Here is a 19,204-nt window from a genome sequence, read left to right on the forward strand (position 1 = left end):
GTGAGCCCAGAAAGGAGGACAAGCAGCTCACCGGCAGAGGTCCCCCAGGAAGCCCAGATTAGCCAGGGGTTAACCTGGAGACCAATGAGCTAACATTCAACAAGGAGAAAGTGACAGACTATCAAATGCTGGTGCAGTGTCAGTGGCGGAGCAGAGAATGGCCTGCTAGGATTTAGGACCATGCGAGTGATTGGTGGCCTCGATAAGAGCAACGTCAGGGGTGACCAGGGGCCAAAGTCAGCTTCAAAAGAAAGTAGGCGGAGATGGGTTGAGCCCCGGCAAGTAGGTATGCACCTCTTATTTAGAGGAACTCTAAGGAAGAGAGCAGAGGCTGGTAGCAACAGGGGAAAGCAGAGACCTGTCCCCCACATCTGCAAGGCACAGATGTCCACTGGTCAGTGGCATTCCATCCACCATTTGCTCAGGACCAAGCCTTTGAAGTCATCCTTGATTGCATTTCTCTAACATGCACGAGCACCCTGCTGTCCAGCCTGCTGTCTACAGCTTTAAGCTAGACTGACCACTACTCAATGCCCACACTTCCCTGCCTAGTCCCAGCCTCCAGCACCTCTGATCCAGATTGTCCCTCAATGCCTCCCTGCCTGGTTGACTGTCTGAAACCAAATCATTCACCTAAAATGTTCGTATCAGAAGGGCTAGACGGGGTTCAAGAGCACGGCACCTTGGGGACATCTGTGGGCGATTGCACATGACCGCCCAGCTGTGGTCCTGCTGGGATCTTGTGGGCCATCCGGCATATGTCCCTGCCTCGCCTGGACCATGCCTCACTCCAGGGAAGCAAGGCCCTGGAGTGGCCAAGTCGGCTCTGCCCTCCGATTCACAAGCTCCTGGACTGCACCCAGACCAGTCTCCACAGACTGACTGATTCCTGAGAGGGGCGGAGCTGGAGGGGCAGCCTGTCCTCTGCTCTGGGTGCTGGCCTCCTGTGGGGCAGGGTGCCCTCTCTGCACTCACCGCTGAGTTCTAGAGCACCACCTGGAAGGGGCTGGGGAAGGTGGGGTGGACATTTGTAGAGGGGGATGGCAGGTGTTATGGTTTAGACATGCAGTGTCCCCTCAAAGTTCAGAGGTGAAATGACTGGGATATGAGAGTCTTAACCCCATCGGTACATTAATGTCCTCAAGGGACTGACTGGGTGGTGACTGTAGGCAGTAAAGTGTGGCTGGAGGAGGTGGGTATTGGGGGCTTGACTTTGGGGTATGTATTTGGGGTACCTATTTGGGAACTGAGACCACTGAAACCGTGAGCCCCACATGAACTTTCCCTGCTCCAATTGCTCTTATCTGCCTCTTGGCCATGGTGGGGGAAACGCTGACTACGACAGAACCATGTGGTCCACTTAAGAAAACCCAGACTTTCTCTGTACATTTGCTGCTGAGAATCCCATGACCTGAAGTGTCTTTCCTGCCACCTTAGCAGACACAGTCCCCTCTGAAAGAAAGAGCAGGGAGGGAGGCCGGCAGCCTCTGGAAAGCCATCCTGTGGGACCATGTGGACTTTTACGGCCTTGGGAGCCAGCATGCTGGGCTCACAGTGACCCTTGACAGCCCAGAAGGATGCCCTTTGGGGGCTGCAGGTGCTCTGCTGGCCTCCCTGCACGAGAGCATGCTCCTGTCCTCTGCCAACCACTGTGACTTCAGTTCTTTCTTGAAAGCCTCACACATAAGCCTTCTTTCCAATTGTGCAAAGTGCTGTGTGCACACACCATGGACCTGCCATGGATTTGCTCAGCTCCTGCTTGGGCTTCTGCTTGGGCTGGGAGCTCAGCCTGCAAGCCTCCTGGCAGGCGCTCGTGCGCACGCGCACACACTCTCTCACACAAACACACACACACACACACACACACACACACACACACACACACACGGCTTGTTTACCGTGAGCTGAGCAGCAAGGCCTCCCCCATTTCAAATCATTCAGCCTGGCAAATGAGAACCTGAGGACGGAACACAGCGCTCTGTACTCAGAGAACAATCCAGACACCAGTCCTCTCCCAGCCAAGACAGCACTGCTTACAAAAGCAGCACACCCTGCCGAGCATCCAGAAAGACCGTGAGCAAACCTGGTCCTGCCAGGCCAGGGCCCCTTGAAAGCAGTGAGGTCTGAACGGTGTGTTAACAAAGAGGCCGAGGCAGGCCAGGGACGCGGCCTGCAGACTTAAGGCGCTGGCAGAGCCCCCCTTGCCTGTGCAGATCCCTCCAGAGACCTCCAGGCGAAGCCCCGGCCTGGCTGGCTGCATGGGGTGTCCCACCTGCCTGATGGCTTGTAATTTTAAAGAGGTAAATGGAATTTCAAAAGTGTAGGCAGGAAGCAGCCTGCTACTCACACTGCCTGTGCCAAAAGGGGCCGCAGGGACGTTTGGTGGCTTTTGCTGAAAACACGGGTTCTGCATCTGTCCTGCAGATGCCCCGTGGCTGGAGTGGTGTGAAGAGACTCGGCCCCTCTGCCTTCATGTCATGTCTGTCCTCTGCTGCCTTCTCCTTTGGGTCAGAGTCTACCCAGCTCTGCATGCAGACGCGTTGGTCACTGGAGAAAGATCGTCCACAGCGATGACACGGGCTGACTTGGCCTGGACCTGCCCAGCCCGCTCCCTCCCAAGGTGGCCAGGTGACTGTCATAGACCCCAAACCTCATTGGAATCCACGTGCATGCTAAAGGACACACCCTCCAGGGCCGTGTCAGATGACAACGCCATGACAACCGTGGGAAGGAGCAGGACAGGAGCACAGGAGGGGCACCATGGTCCTGGGAGTCTCTGGTCCTTGGCGCGTGCTTGTCTGGGTAAGGACCGTCAGTCCCTGTCACAGTGCCACTGGTCAGCAGGCCCTCCCAGGGAAGACGGCCTGCATGTCCCAGCACAGCAGCCTCCTCCCAGGAGCCCTGGGAGTCCCCAGGAGACATGGGGGGTGGCAAGGGCTGCTGGACGTCACCCACAGCAAGGGCCCAGCACAGCCATCCTCACCCTGTCGCAGGGGCGGAGGGGACAGGCGCTGCTCCACCATGATGTCCTCACCTCCTCCTGGAGCTGGAGACTGCGGGTCAGCACGCACGGCCTCTCATCACGTGTAAGACACCGTGCACGCTGACCCACCCTCTGCCTGCCTGTGTCCCCTGCTTAGCTAACCTGGGGGCATGGCATGCTGGGCACCTTGGCCTGCACCAGGTCCTGCCTCTTCTCGGCCAGGGGGCTTCACTTCCACCCCTGCCTCAGAAGGCCGTGCCGGGGGCACTGAAGTAGGGACGATGGGACATCACTGTGTCCTCAAGCAGTGGGTAAACTGCCAAATGTCCCAGGAAAACACTGTGAGAGCAGAAGTTCCAAGCCAACCCTGCCCCATCCTTGGTGCTCTGGGTCTCGCCCTGGTCCCCCACTGCCCAGTGTCAGTCCCATCCTCGCTGCCTTGACCCCTACCCCAGCCCTGCAGGTCTACCCCCTCCCTTGGGCCCCTCCCAGCCTCTGTGCCCCCGGACCCACCCCAACTCAGGACGGCACTTCACCCTATTGTTCCAGGACCACACCCCCACCCAGCACAGACCCCCGGGCCAGGCTCTGCCTCTGCCAGCTCCCTGTGGTCCCCACTGAAGTCTGCCCAGCTGCCCAAGAAGAGTGCAGGGGCCTGCGCCCGCTGCTCCGGCTGGGCTGGGGCCTCTTCTCATCACACCTCGGTTTCTACTGTGTTCCAGATGGCTAACCCTGGCTGCCAGAGGCTGTTACAAGAGAGGACGCAGAGGAGACGCAGAGGGGACACAGAGGGGATGCAGAGGCTAGAGACGGCTGGAGCTCGAACTCACAAGGGAGGTGGGAGCCTCACAGGTTTCCTACCTAATGCTCTCCTTCTGGCACTTTCCAAATTCCCATGACAAGTTCCATGAGTGTGTGTGCAAAGGCCTCTCTCTCAGACAGAGCCCACGGGGCAGGACCCCACGGCCTGTTCCAGGCAGCACCTACTTTTAAAAACTGTAGTAAAATTCATGCACCATAAAATTTACCGTCATAACCATTTCTGGGTGTGCGGTTCAGGGCACTCAGGCCATTCACGGTGCTGGGCAACTGTCCCCCCCCACCCCCAGCGTTTGTCCATCTTCTGAAGCTGAGACTGCGCACACTGGCTCCCGCCCCACCCTGCCCCGGCACCCACTGTTCCACTGGCGTCCAAGCATCTGTTGCCTCCAGAGACACACGCACATGGCACCCTGAGGCTTGGCTGATGTCACTGAGCCTGGTGTCCCCGAGCGGGTCCATGTTGTAGCCCGGGTGAGTCTCCTGTGGTCCACACGTGCTCCACCTTGTCCTCCCCGTCACCTGTAGACAGTCGTCACAGTCATTTCCACCCCTCAGCTATGGTGAATAATGTGGCTGTGAACATGGACATAGAGATGTTTCTGGGACCTGTTCAGGTCCCTTGGGAGGCAGACCCAAGGTGGAGGTGCCGGACCAGACGGCGACCTCACGCCTCACCTTCAAGGACCTGCCATCCATTGTGCACAGCTGGAGCTACTTAGAAGCACCAATGCTACTTTGGGGGTGTTTTCTCAAAGCAAGTCCCACGTAGCCCCTAGAGATTAAAGTGTCCAGAGCAAAGGGCCAGATCCCTCCCACTCAGACCTCGAGTAAACACAGGTCCGCATGCCCAGCTCACCCACAGCCCTCTTGTGTGACACTGATCGTGTTTGTGTCCTATGGGGGTCTGTGTGAGAGGCAAGACCCAGAGACTCCAGAGCGTGAGGCCCTGAGCAACAAGCGGGCCCCGAGGCTGGGCCACACCCTTGATCGGACATCACCCTTGCCATCTCTGATGCCCATCAGTCATGGAGCTGTCTCTAAGGGCACTGATCTCAGATCAGGCCAAGTGGCCCGGCTGGAAGGAGCCTGCTGCTCCCTTACCAGAAGCACATCCAGCAGGGTTAAGTGCTGGGCCTAACACAACCATGCGCCTCCAGGGCACATGTAGTTAAGGCAGCAATGAGTGGTGCCCGTCCCCTCGTCTGCAGACCAACCTGTTTTCTCATAGTCCTTCCAGGGTCTCCTAAACTGGCCCTGCCTGGAGACTACAGACCCACCCAGGCACCATGTGCAACTGTGTGTGCGTGGGGTGCACACACCCCTGCTCCTGGGCTGGCCGCCCTTCAGCACCGCAGTGGCCACTTTCAGGACGTCGGGTGCTGATTTTGGCACAGTGATGCCCTCACTGAACAGGATGACTCTGGCTCACTGGCCCTTCTCCAGCCAGTGGGGAGCCAGTCTCTATTGACCTTCGATGGTCTCCCAGCCTTATCTAATGGGTCTGGCCACATGGGGTCCACAGTCCTTCTGGCTTGAAAGTTTGGATTCCAGAAAATTCACCCTACAAGAATGTAGGACTGGGGCTTGACCACTGCTTGGAAGTCCTTCACAGCAGAGCCTCGTCCTGCGCCTGAGCTCCTGTTTAGAGATCTGACCGACCTGCACCGAGGGCCGTCTCTGCAGGGGACACAAAGCTCACAGTGCTGAGGAAGACTTCTGGCTGCAGGCGCCTCCTCCTGTTGGTGACCTCGCTCAGTTACGGGGCTCAGGGGTTAGAGCCCCCTGGAAGGCAGTGCCAAGGAGGTGAGCAGGGGGCTGGTGCATGATTCCTAGAGCTGAACGCTGGCTCTTCTGTGGCTCGTGCAGGTGCTGTGGAGGCAGAGGAAGTGTGTAGCCGCCTCCGTGTGAAGGCTGTGCTGCTTGGACAAGAGGAGAGGACACAGAGGCATGGCCCTCCCCACCACCCCGGTGTTGGGGAAGAGGAGGGACAATGGTGCTGACCAGCGGGACATGAGGAGCCAGCAGGAGGAGGATCCGGGTGACCTCCAGGCGCTGGGCTCGGCTCCTGGACATGCTGGTGGCATTGCCTGACTGGAGCCTACGGGGTTGGGGTGGCTGGAAGACCTTGGGGACGGAGGTTTGCCGGCTTTTCATGAGAAGACCCTGCGGTGGGAGTCAGCCCTTCCTGTACAAGAAGGGGAGCTCGAAATGTCCTTGGGAAAGTGGGGCACCCACCAAGAACCTGCAGCCCAGAGCCCAGAGAGCAGGAGGCCTGCTGCCATCCTTACTACCCAGGATGAAGGCTCAGGGGACACAGAGCAGGGCCCAGGGCTCCTGAGCACGCGGCCCAGGTGGAGCCCAGCAGAGGCGCGTCAGACCAGGAAGGCTAGTGCGTCCCAGGGACACAGGTGACAACTGTGTCTGCTGTTCCACGGAGCAGCTCAAAGGGCGCCGCCTCCTGTGCCCGCTCAGAAACCTCTGGCCACAGGGGGCAGTGCCCAGAGACACCTCCCTGACAAGACCGGCTGCACCAGGTGCGTACCCAGGGTGCACTCTGTGAACTCCAGAGGAGACAAGTCTGCAGGCCCTGGAGGGTATGGCGAACAACCGTGGAAAGAGCAGCAGAGGGTGCCTGGCACGCATGTGGCACAGCTGCAGGGAGGCTGGGCACCGGGCTCCGCTGCTTCCCCTGGGAGGGCCACGTGGCGTCTGGGGCACTCCACGCTTTACTCCTGACGTAGATGCACAGGCTTGGCCAGCAGCAGCTCCAATTTTTCTTTTCAGAGAAAGAGTGGGTCGTATCCACCGGTGGAGATGGCCAATGCAGACAGAGTGCTGCAGGTTCCTCAGGGACCAGAGCCCTGGGGGACTCGGGTCACAGGAGCACCTTCTGGGTGCGCCACCTAGACCTGGCCGAAGGGGGAGACTCGTGTGAAAACGGGTCCTGCCCTTGGATCCCAGGGACACTCTCCACGTAGGAGAGGCTGCCGCACACCCAGTCCTAGCGCCAGCCTGGAGACCTGCACAGGCGTCTGGACACAACCTGGGTCGTCACGGGTAGCAAAGCGCACGAAGCCCAGTGCCTGTCCAGGTCCCCACGCTTTCTCCTAACGGTGGCTTGAGGCCTCCGTCCAAGACGCACACGCCTTCCCCACAGGAAGCTGGACTCCTGCATATTGGGCTGTGAGTAATTATGTTGTTACCGTGTTACTGTATTTCTGTCTCAGGAAAACTCTAAAATGTTAATATGTATTATGACATTTTTGATTATAGTGGAGGAGAAAACAATTCCTGGATAAAAAAAAAAAAGAAAAGAAAAGAAATGAAAGCTTCATGCCGCATGGCTGACGGCGGCTGTCGCCGGGCCTGCCTGAGCATCTGCAGGCTCCCTAACAAGGGAGACTTGAAAGGCCACGCTGGCTCTGGCCTGGAGACTTCTCGAACTCGTTATGCGGCTTGGCTGGCAAGATACTGGCAGAAAAAAAAATAGTCACTCCCAGCTGTTCTGTGGCAGGACAACATGTTAAATCTAGACCATTAAATAGTTCTGGAAGCAAAAGAACAGGTGGCAAATGATCTCCAAGGCAGATGGCACCTTTTAATATTTGTATTTGATGGTAATTTTTGCTACTAGAGACCGACTCCTCACTCACACAGCACCTTTCCCACTCACATGCTTAAGAAAATGGCAAGTCATGTCGTAAAAATAGACAGGATTATTCTTAAAAGAAGAACCACTTCATTTATCCTGTCCTGTGGGGCAGCTGCCGAGTTCAGTCAGCTCTGAGCCCACCTCACCGTTCCTGGCACGAGGTCAGGGCAGGACCCTGTCTGGTAGCTGCAGGTCTGGCGCGCTCCGGGGACATCCCCAGCCCGCTCATCCTGTCTCTCACGGTGCCCTGACAAACAGCTCCTTGCACACTGAGATCGCCTCCCCTGGAAGCTTCTCTACAGTCTGAAGCCAGAGGCCTGGAGGAGCAGGGAGGTGCCAGCAGCTGTGGTGGAGACCTGGTGAAGAGGGCGCCTTTCTGTCCAGCCTCCTGGTGGCTCCTCCAGCCGTCCTAGCCCAGCTGTCAGCAGAAAGGGCAGGGCTATGACTGCACACGCGCTGTCCCCAAAGCTCTGAGCTCACCAGGCATAGTCAGGGGTGAAAGGGTTGCATTATGAGAGCGGTAACTGAATCAGCCCCGGGAGTCTGAAGGATGGGGTGGTGACTAGGCAGGTGGGCGTGGCTGGAGGCGGCAGGTCACGGGAAGGCTTGGTTTTCCTGGGGCCTGTTCCTCTCCCCCTGATTCTCCATCCTGAGCTGCTTTCCTCCTCATGACCTTCTGCCATGATGTCCACCTCACCTCTGACCCAGACTGTGGGGCTGGCTGGCCATGGACTACGTCTCTGAAACTGGGGGCCAAGACAGACCCTTCCTCTGCTAAACTGTTCTTGTGGGGTCCTTTGGTCACAGGATGCCCATCTGAATATCAGACAGCACATCTGCAGTGTTCTGTGCCCTCCACTCGACGCTGCCTCTACTACCTCCAGCAGACCTGAGCAGCAGCATTCGATGCAGAGAGCAGCTCTGCTCAGCCTAGCTCTGGGGACAGTGGTCCCTGAAGGCAGGGCCCTGAAGTCAGCTGAGTTCAGTCAACCACTTATGCAGAGGGGCCAGGATAGAAAGACCCAACCCTGCATGCAGGTAACCTGGGGCCCAGGAAGGGGACCAGCAGGAGGCTGAGGGGCCCAGCAGCAGAGAGGCAATGCAGGGATGTGCTGAGTGGCAGCCCAGGAGGGGAACCTGCTCGGGCTGCGGGCAGAGCCAGTCCCCAGGATCCAGCTGCTCCCCCTGAGGACAAATACCCTGAGGTTCTCCTGCTCCCTCCTCCCAGAGAGCCTGGTTCCTCCGGGGTTCAAGCTAGAGGAACAGGAACTCCCAGGTGACTCCGCACCTGCCAGGGCCTCAGTTTCTGGTTGGCACCCTCCTGGCATGAGCCAGGATTTCCTGACGGCAGCATCGCTGGTGTTGACTGAAGGATCACTGTTATCACGGGGACTGTCCTGGGGCCAGGGACACGGGCTACTTCCCCAGCCTCTACCCCAAAGATCCCGCAGCAGCTCCTGAAGGTCCGACAACCAAAAGCCATCTCCTGCCACTGCCAACTATGCCCTGAGGACCAAGGTGCCCCGATGAGAACCATTGATCCCACTCTGTGTGGCCTCTGAGGCCATCTGGCTCTTGTCACCAAGCTGAGGGCGTCTAGCTCATCACGTTTGGGTGCACACGGGTGGCTCCCCTCTGGACACACCCAAGGCACCGGCGTCCACGACATCACTTCTCACGGAGCAGACTTCCACTGACGACTTCCCTCTACTCTGGGTCCCCCTAGACCTCCCAGGGACCTCTGTCCTTCTCCTGCCCCTCGCCATCCACCTATTTTAAGGGGTGTCAGGAATTCTCCAGCGAGCTGCTCATCAGAACAGCTGACTCCAAGAGCAGCTCCCTGCACGGGCTGCGGAGAGTGGCCTGGAGACAGCCTGCCTGAGCAGCCCTGGCCGGCGAGCTGCCCAGCATCTCCTGCAAGCCTCGCTTCTCAAGAGGTTCTCCAGGGGTCTCCAGCTTGGTGTCACATGGGCCTGGCTGGCCTCACTCACTTCTGAGATGGCCAGAGGAGGTGCCCTGAACAGTACTGCAGGTGGCCACCCCTCCAACACCCTCATTGGGCACCCCTGGAAGAGCTGCAGTGCCTAGGCTGCCTCACAGCCCGCAGCTCAGTGAGCTCCTTGGTCCTGGTCCACCCCCCGACTGCATTTCAACCTCACCCTCCTCCAGAACAGAGCTTTCAGATCAAACGTTCAAGGCCAACACCCCCATTGAGGCAGAGACTACAACAGAGAGGCTTGACCTTTTCCAACTGAGCGCATAGTGTGGCTGATTCGGTTACAGAACCTTTGAAAAGGCCAACACAGAAGGGGGCTAATGTTTATGATGTCATTCCCTAAATGCCTGAGAGACAGAAAGTGAAGCCCCCTGGCACCCAGGTCTTGGTTCTCAGATGGATTTCCTGGGATCAGTGTCAGCTGATCAAATGTCAGTGACTGACAGGTCTCAGGCAGCATCTTGACACAGCTGGGAGCTGGGCTCCATACAGGGTCACCCACACACTCGCTTATTTTCCCATCAGACTCCAAATGTGAGTTCACTCACACGCGGAAACGCAAACGGGGCCTGGTTCTTGAGAGTACATTGACCAGATACTCATCACACCCACATGGAAGCACAGAAGGCCGCGCCCAGCGTGGAGAGGACCACCCTAGGTTTGCAGGAGGAGAGGTCCCCAGGCCAGAAACTCTCTGAGGGGTTTGGATTAGGGATTTTTTCAGATTTTTGCTCATCCGTGATGAGACATCTTGGGGATGAGACTCCAGCTAAAAGGAAGTTTATTTATGTTTCACGTACCATTGTACACACGGCCTGAAGGTTTCACACGAAATTTTTAAAATAATTTTGTGCAAGAAACAAATCTTTACGGCGTGGAAATTCCTCTGGGGCACCCTGCCAGCACTCCAAAGGGGTGGACTGGGGGCATTTCAGATTGTGGGCTTTTGGATCCAGGATGCTATTTCCACCCCCGCATGTGTCATCTTCCTCAGAATCCCCATTCAGGTGAACAATGGGAACAGAGCACTCCTGGAGGGCTCCCCAGTGCTGTGCTACCCGAACGGGCACCTGAGGGAACCCGCATTTCACAGGGACACCCGGTCGCCAGGCCTGCCGACTCCAGCAGCCACGCTTAGTGAGCACGGGCAGGCACGGATCCGCGACCAGCCTGGTCTCCCTCCTTGGCCCCACATCCACGACTCCCAGCACCTCCCAGACAGCCAGAGTGTCCGCCAGCCCGACGCCCCAGGACAGCTCAGGGGCTCGGGACCATCACTTGTCCTGCCCCAGTCCCAGCCTGGCCAGGGCGGGGCGAGTGGCTCGGCCCTGTGCTCTCGTGCCATGCGGGCTCGTTGCCAGGGCTGCTCTTGCTATTTCGTGTGCCCCACACAAGGAAAGAACAAAGGTCTGGGTCCCTGCACCACCAGGCTCCTGCACTACACCACAGAGTCCTAGGAGACGGCTCAGTTCTTCACTCACAGGCTGAAAATGCCGGGTGGCACAGCAAGGCCTGGCTCCTGGTGGAACCCAGGTGTGTCTGGGCAGTCAGACGTGGAGCAGACCCTGCGTGACCTCAGAAGAATGTCCGGCAGCACAGGCACCCCTGGCCACAGGCACTGACCAGAAACCAGGGACAACCTAATGTCAGGAGGCTGGCCACATCCTGCAGCCACAGGCCGGGTCCTGTGAGCCCCGGAGGCCAGCGTCCCTGCCTCTCACCGATGGAGGATTCCGTCTGCAAGCAGCGCGCGGCTCTGTGCCTACCTGAGAAGGGGGCCGTCAGGAGCGGTATTTTGATGGGCGCCAATGTCAGGAAGTGGCAGGGCTGCACGCTGGCGGGGGATGGACCCCGGAGTCCCTCAGGGTCCACGGAGACCATAGCGGCGGCAGCGGCTGCAGCGGCAGCTGCGATGGCGATGGTGGGACTGTTGCTGATCGGCTTAAGGCTGTTATGGCAACCACCTGCAGAAGAGGGACAGGTCAGAATGGGATGTGCATCATCCATGGTGACAGACGCCTGCTGCACCAGGTCAGGCACCAGCACCCAAACCCCACACCAGCTCCCTCCAGAGAAAGCCCACACTGTGGGCCTCCCTCCCCAGAGGAAGCACTTGAGGGTGGACTGTGCAACTGCAGGATGTCCAGTGCACTGCAGAGCCCACGGTCACCCGGGAGAGGAGAAGACCCCTGCACCCTCACAGAAGCAGCCCAGCTGCGATGCACGTGGATAGTGCACAACATCAGAGATCACCACAACAGGCCGGGGCAGGGTGCACCTCTGTGACCCCGGCAACTAGGAATGGCAAGTTCAAGGCCAGCCTGGGCAACTTGGTGAGACCCTGTGTCCAGGTATAAAATCAAAAAGGCTGGGGATGTGGCTCAGTGGTAAAGTGTCCCTGGGCTCAATCCTCAGTGCACAACAGGATGAAAGGAAAGGGAAGCCATGGTGACAAGAGCATGGTCATTGGAGCCACTCCAGGCCACACACATGGGGTGGGGAGGGCTTGCTGGAAGGGGCAGCTGTGAGTCAGGGCAGACAGGTGTCCTGAGCTCACAGGACCCAGCCTGTGGCTGCAGGATGCGGCCAGCCTCCTGACATCAGGTTATCCCTGGTGAGGACTTGGCCACCAAAGGGATCAAGGACAGTTATGCAATGACTCACAAGACAGGTGAGTGACAAAACAGGCCAGAAAAGCACTTAAATACCTACACTACAGTCACTGACAGGTGCGGCTTGCTCCAGCTCACAGGGACAGAGCCGAGGGCCCACAGTGCACAGGCTACCTCCAGGCGCGGCCTCCCAGAGGACATGCAGACTACATTTTTCTCACTTATGTGCCTTCTGTGATAGGTTGATGGGCACAAGGGAAAAGGCAGAGAAGGGGGGGTCAAGAGCTAGAAAAGTCCTTATGGGGAGGGGCACAGGGAGGAGCCACTGGCCCCTGGAGGAGAGAGCCATGGACAAACAGCAGGGAGTGCAAAGGCCCTGTGTGTCCAGGAGAATGGGAGGCAGGTGGGGGGGGGGCAAGGGGAAGGATGTGGGCGATGAGGAAACAGGGCTGGCTGGGGGACAGCAGACAGTGCAGGTGGACGCAGGTGGACACAGGTGTGTGGTGACTTGGGTTGCACTTGGCGTGGGTAGCATTGAGGGATGGGGCATGGAGCAGGGAAGGGCCTGCCCTGACACCATGTGGATGTCCTGATCTTGTCTGTTTGGGGACAACAGGCAGGGCTCGGTTCCACCCAGGCCCAGGGACAGTGCCTGCCAATCTGCATCTCAGGGAGCCCTCCACCAGGATGTCAGACATATTTAAGAAGCTGCCCGTGGAGGACTGGAAGTCAGTCTTGGACGTGGACGTAAGCTGTCTCCTCTCCTTCCTGTCTGCCCGGTTTCTGAAGTCCCTGTGACGGGCAGACATGGATTCTAAACCTGAGCTGACTTTTCACCAAGCAGTGTTGGGCTGGAGAAAAACCAGCAGAAGGTGCCCCTCCCTCCTTGGCCACCCCAGGTCCCTGCTGACGCCTTGCTCTGCCGCAGTGTGTCTCCACAGGGGAGAGCTCTCGGGGACACACTGTGGCTCACTAAGACCCACAGTTTCCTGCAGGATTTGTTGTCATCGGTGCTGAATGTCCCACGGGTTTTGACAAACGCACACTGACACGTATCTGCCACCCCAGCCTCACCCAGAGTCCTGCGGCCCCAGAAATGCCCACACTGCACTTCCCCCTCCTCCCACCCCCACAGCCCCTGGCCTATCCACTGTGGCCATGTCTTCTCTGAATGCCCTGTGATCAGAACCAAGCCTTGCCCAGCCACACTGACTGGCTTCTGCCCTTGGCCATGTGCACTTAACGTCCCTCCATCCCCCACTGAGCGAGGCGCACGGGAGCTCCCTTCATGTCTCCATTGCGCAACAGCTCATTCCTGGTTATGGCTGAGTAGTATTTCACTCCAAGGATGCAGCAGTTACCCACTCAGCCCCTGAAGGACGTCCCCGGAGCTTCCAAGTGTTGGTGACTATGAATAAACTGCTATAACAGCTGTGCCCAGATCCTAATGTGGACATGAGTTTTCAACTCCTCTGGGTAAATACCAAGGAGGGGAACTGCAGCATCACACGGTAGAGGTAGGTGTGGCTTTGTAAGAAACCACTGACTCCTCCCGAGGGGCTGACTGCTCTGTCCCCAACAGCCACGCAGAGTCCTGCTTGTGGCACTTGCTGTCCCCAGTTCTGGACCTCGTCTGTTCCACTGGGGTGTAGTGGATCCCATCATTACCATCTAGGGATCGAAAGAGAACGTAAGCAATACTCAAAACCCTACAGCTTAATAACAAACCACCCCACAGCAGACCCCGTAGATAAGTGTCAACGTCCCCCGGAACCCCCTGAGCACCTGACTGTGCTGCTGTTCTCTGCTGGCACGGCCCCTCTGTGCTGGCACCACATGGCGGTCACACTGCAGGCTGCTTTCCCATGAGATGTCACAGATAGACACCCCCTTTACCACTGAGAGGCCAGCTGCTGCCCAGGGCCCGCTGCTCCTGGGGGTGCAAGTGCCACATGGACCTGCCATACTCACTCACTGCGTCCCAGACGACGCCCAGGCGAGCAGCACGGCAGAGACCACTGGGCCCCAGGTGGACACCTGCGTGTTTCACCCAGGACCAGGCCGGGGGGAGCCTCTGCAAGCTCTGGGGCATGCAGCCATCAGTTGAATGACTGACTGGGGGAAAATCTCCACACTTCCAAGTCCCGTGTGAGCGCCTCTTATTCAAAGTGGCTTCTCCCTCTCCAGAAGTCCTTTCTCCACGGCTTCTCCACAGCTGGCTGTAGCCACTGGTGCCCTGCCCAGTGCTTCTCGAGACAATGGCAAGGGGAGTCCTCAAGGGATGCCCAGGAAGAGGTGGCTCACAGGACCGCCCAGTCCTGAGCTGCTGGAAGCCCCCAGGGAAGGGCCAGGGATGGGAGCAAGAGCAAAGCCCCTCAGGCCCCCTGAGCTGGCCCTTCATCACCCCAGGACCCAGGTCCTGCCTGGCCCAGGAGCCCCAGGCACCAGCCCTAGGGACGGGCCCTGTGTGGACACCTGACTCATGCCCACAACAGGATGCATGTGTGGCCCAGAAGTGACCAGCAGCAGCAGGCCTCTCTTCCTGCCTCTCTTCAGGAGGCTCAGAGCTGCACTGAGGCTGTGAGAGCCCGGCAGGCGCCAGGCCTGGAACCTGGGCTGCAGACAGGGGAGGGGCCGGCAAGGCCCCCCACCCACACCAGGAGAGGTTGACGTCTTCATGGCGAATGCAGGTCACCATGCTAAGAGAGCAGCCCGGTGGGATCGGGGTGCAGACTGGGGCCGGAAGGTGCAGCTCCAGTCCAAAGACCAGGTGATGTCTGGGGCCTGACCAGGCAATTACAAGGGCTGTGCCTGGCGAGCCGCCAGGACCCCTTTCTCTCCATGCCAGGAGGGGTGCAGGACTGGCACCTGGTGGGCTCCCAGACAGCAGCAGCAGACAGGGCCTGGGGCAGGCTCCCTCCCGGCAGTGCACCCAGCAGGGGTGGTGGCATCTTCTCGCCTAGGTGTCCACCAGAGGCCTCAGACCCTGGGCAAATCCAGGCACCTCTGCAATGCGTCCTCATGGGGTGGGGGGCCTGGACACAACCCCCACCCTCCTCCTCATGGGGCGGGGGGCCTGGACACACCCCCCACCCTCCTCCTCATGGGGCGGGGGGCCTGGACACACCCCCCACCCTCCTCCTCATGGGGCGGGGGGCCTGGACACACTCCCCAACCTCCTCCTCATGGGGCGGGGGGCCTGGACACACCCCCCACCCTCCTCCTCATGGGGCGGGGGGCCTGGACACACTCCCCAACCTCCTCCTCATGGGGCGGGGGGCCTGGACACTCCCCACCCTGACTCAGGACCTGAGCCCTCCCGAGCCCTTCCCTTTGGCTCTCCTGCTGCAGGTCCATAAACCTGCAGGACCCTCTTCAGAAGAGACGCCACCTCTGTGCTGTCCACGTGGCCTGGACCCTGCCCTGCTCCGTGAGGGAGGGAATGGGCTAGGGAGGTGGGGAGCCTGTGGGCGCCTCCTCCAGGTCCCCTGGCCTGCACCAGCCCAAGGGGGTAAAGCCAGGGCCTTCACTCTAGGCTTGTGTTTTAATGGGCTCCTCTCACTGGCTCATCGGAGCCCCTGAAGGGCTGAGTTCCTACTCGAAGCCCCTCCCATTGGCCAGGTGTCCACATGGTTGGCCAGCACCCCCAGGGTGCAGGGGAGACTAGAGGCCCTGCAGGTGGGCTCCATTCCCTCTGTCCTGTGTTGCCAACCACACCCCAGAGGTTGGCCGTGGTCTGCACTGTGCCAACAAGACCTTATTTAAACACAATTTTTAAAACATGCTACAACGAGACAGGGAGTGGCAGTGAACACCAGAGCCAGGCCTGTGGGTAGACACGGTGCTCGATGCTTCTGCTGTAAGACAGGCCCAGCCTCAGGACCTCAGTGATGCGCTACCCTTGCATGTTTTGAAACAAATTTGATCCATCATTCAAAATGAAGATGACCTTTAGCAATGAACAGGAAAATAACCAGAGTGTTTTAAACAGATGTTAAGGTCAGAGTGTTTTGTCAATGGAAGTGTGAAGATATTTTTATCACTATGTGATTTTTGTTGCCAAAACTCATCTGTCAACTAAAGATACAAGCAAGCCTACCTTTTGAATCGCCCTCAGACACGAAGCTTGGAAGGAGCACCCTTAACCTGCCCGAGCCCCTGGGCTGCATATGGAAATGGAACTCCCAGATTCTCTCCAAGTCAGCCGACAAACTGATTTTCACGACTGGTGGCTGAGCAGGAAGGACGAGGTCCTGTCTCATTGTACGCTTCCTGGAGCTCTGGTCTTGGGGACCCTCAACCTGAAGCCATCACCCAGCCCGTCAAGGTCAACGGTGCCTGGCCCTGAGCCCCCAGACACACCCTAAAGCCACAGTGCACCTGGACGCTCGGGCACTTTCACAATGAACAGCATGGCATGGCGGGCAGGGCCGGGCCGGGAGGATGGGCGGGGGCCCCCTCCTGGTTTCCTTCCTCTCTGCCTCCTGCACCTGCTAGTCAGGCAGCCGGCTTTCTGCCCCCAGGCCTTGGGCAGCGCTGGGCCTGAGACACAGAGCAGGAGGCACCAGGCCGACAGACGAGCACCCTCGGGCACCTGCTGCTGAGGACGCCAGCCGGGAAGCGGAAGCGCAGGGCGCCAAGGAGAGCCCCAGGCCAGCTGCTCCCAGGAGAGCGCGTCTCAAGCCAAGTTGGAAGAGGAGCAGCAGCGCTCAATAAATTGGGTCGACTGATAAATAATGATAATAACTTGCATTCCCCAAAGGACTGCAGAAAACCCCTTAGTTGGGTAAACAGTGAGATAAGATAGAACCAGCCAAAACCCTGCTAAGCCAGCTGAGAGATAAACCAGAAATGCCGCCCCATAAGCATCCCTTATGAAATCAATGTTTAAAGCCACACAGTCATTAACCATGCACGTCCCTGGTGGAGAGCTGGAGGAGAGGGCGGGGGCGGGGCTGCAGAACCCTGCGCTCAGCCCAGCCTTGGCGACCACTGCCACTGCGGCCATGTGAGTAGCTGCCACCGACCTGCTTCTCCAGTTACCACCTGACAAAGGAGCTCCATCCGCATTCATCTACAGTAAGCGCTTGGCCAGCAGCGAGCAGGACAGCTGCTAGCCACCCTGTTTGCAGTGGGAGAGAGAGAGGCTTGGGGACACAAGAACCACACAAAGGCCACAGTGAGCAGTGGCACCTGCCTCCCCTAGTCAGGCCCACCTGGCCAGGTCCCCCTCTACAGACCTGCGGCTGGCCCCCCTGGCTGAAGACACACCTTCCCTGTCTGACACACCTGAAGACAAGTGCTTCTCAAAGACACTCCTTGGTGTCCCCAAAGCCCCCTGGCTGCATGCACAGATGGGTCTGGCCACGGGCAGCATGACTGGTTAAGACTCTGTGGCCTCAGCAGTGCGGAGGGCAGCAGGCTCTGCAGTGGACCTTCTGACCCATTCACACTGCCACCGACCCCTCCAGCACCGGCTGCCAGAGCCTGCCACCCATCTAGAATGGGATTCAGCAGAGGGAAGGAAGGGAGGGACACTGTCCAGGGGAACTGGGTGGTGGGCGGGCAGGCGCTCCAGACCCTCGATGTCAGGCTGAGCAAGCTAAGCTGGCACTGCACCACTCAGGGCACCCACGAGTGCTGGGCAGTATCCTGGGCTCCCCACCTCTCTGGGCACACCTAGAGCAGCCAGGCCTCCCCTTGGTCTCTCTTGCAAGAAGGCAGGTGTCAGAAGAAGATGGGCGGGACTCACATGACCCAGGCCTCTGTCACTGCCAGAGCCACCAGCCTCAGGAGGAGCATGCCAGAATCAGGGCCCTGGGACCACCTGGAGGAGTCGTCAGACGCCATGCTGGGAACGTCACCCGCAGCAGGTTGCAGAGCAGGTGAGAAGTTAGGGCCTGGACATCTGCAGAAGACTGCGCGGGGGCCCCCACTTGCCACGTCTGCCTGCGAGGACACCGTGTCGGGGAGGACTCGAGGACTCCAGGTGGCAGAGAGTCAGGTAAGCAGTAGATGTGGTGAGTCCTCGCAGAGGAGAAAACCGGATCTGACAAGCACCCGTCACGCTCTCCATGCACAGGGACAGGGACAGCCTGCTGTCCGTGTCTGCTTAGCCAGTGAGCTCGGCTCCAGGGGAAGTCCTGCAGGCCTCCCTCGATCAACCAGTCATGATTTCTGCAGAAGACTGTTTGAACAGGACACTGGCTTCAGGCACATGGAGCACACACCATGGGCACTGATTAGGCGGTGACTGTCACAATCTAATCATGAGCTTTCAGGGACCTTGAATCAAAAACCCTAACACTGGCTTCCCACTGAACCAGCGGTCAGATCTGACTCTAGACCTGAGAATAACCGAGTCCCCGCTCTCTGGGACCCTCCATCAGGGGCGCACAGTGACAGCCTGGTCACTGCCGACCCAGGTACCTGCTCACCACAGGTCCATGACCTCCAGCCTCCAGCTGCCCCGAGTCATTCCCATAAACCATGAGTGAAGACAGCCCCTCCTCCTGGAGCTGCTCCCAGACAGTGGACACCAGCTCCCTCGCAGCACCTTCTGAAGGCACCTCCACTCTCCTCCAATACCCACCCTACAGCCATGCCCACGAAACGCTCCCGAGTCCCACAAGTGAAGGTGCAGCCCACACTCCCTGCCTGCTGCCCAGGGGGCCTCTGTCGATGCCCTTTGAGCCCAAGACCCCAGTGAGCCCAAAGATCCAGATTCAAGCCTCCCTCTAAACGCGGCTCCCAGTCCCCGTCCGTCCCCACAGAGGGCCCAGAGAAGCCTCAGGCTCAGGCCGCAGGTTTACAGCAACGGCCTGGGCACAGCAGTGCCTGGATTGCCCCTGCTCAGGACCTTCAGGAAACAAGGACATGACGTCAGGTGCCACCCAGAGGGAGAGCAAGCGACCCAGGAAAGTGTCTCCCCGTGGAACTCCCCCAGTACCAAGGGAACAAGTCCATCAACAAATGTGCCGGAGAAACCCCCCTTATCTCCCCTGCCTGGCATGTGTTGGGAGAGTGGCCACTGTCTGGCCTCTGCTAGGGTCAGTGAGGAGGGCGTCCGCTGCTGTTCTGCAGCTGCAGGCAGCTGGTCCACACAGCCGACACAGGGAAGGAAGGAGCCTGGAGAAGTG

The 19,204-nt window shown here is 58.9% G+C and overlaps 1 protein-coding gene across 1 annotated transcript in view; it reads right to left on the minus strand.

The window, feature by feature from the left end:
- The window catches only part of TCERG1L (transcription elongation regulator 1 like), a gene marked incomplete at both ends in the record, with an annotated part of 174,005 nt that overhangs the window by 126,154 nt on the left and 28,647 nt on the right, over nt 1-19,204 (minus strand). Inside the window, one exon of the mRNA XM_081268127.1 lies at nt 11,220-11,417. Within this exon, the coding sequence (XP_081124253.1) occupies nt 11,220-11,417 (198 nt within the window). The remainder of the gene's footprint in view (nt 1-11,219; nt 11,418-19,204) is intronic.

This window comes from Spermophilus citellus, assembly GCF_964194105.1.
Source record: "Spermophilus citellus genome assembly, chromosome: 15".
NCBI lineage: Eukaryota > Metazoa > Chordata > Mammalia > Rodentia > Sciuridae > Spermophilus > Spermophilus citellus.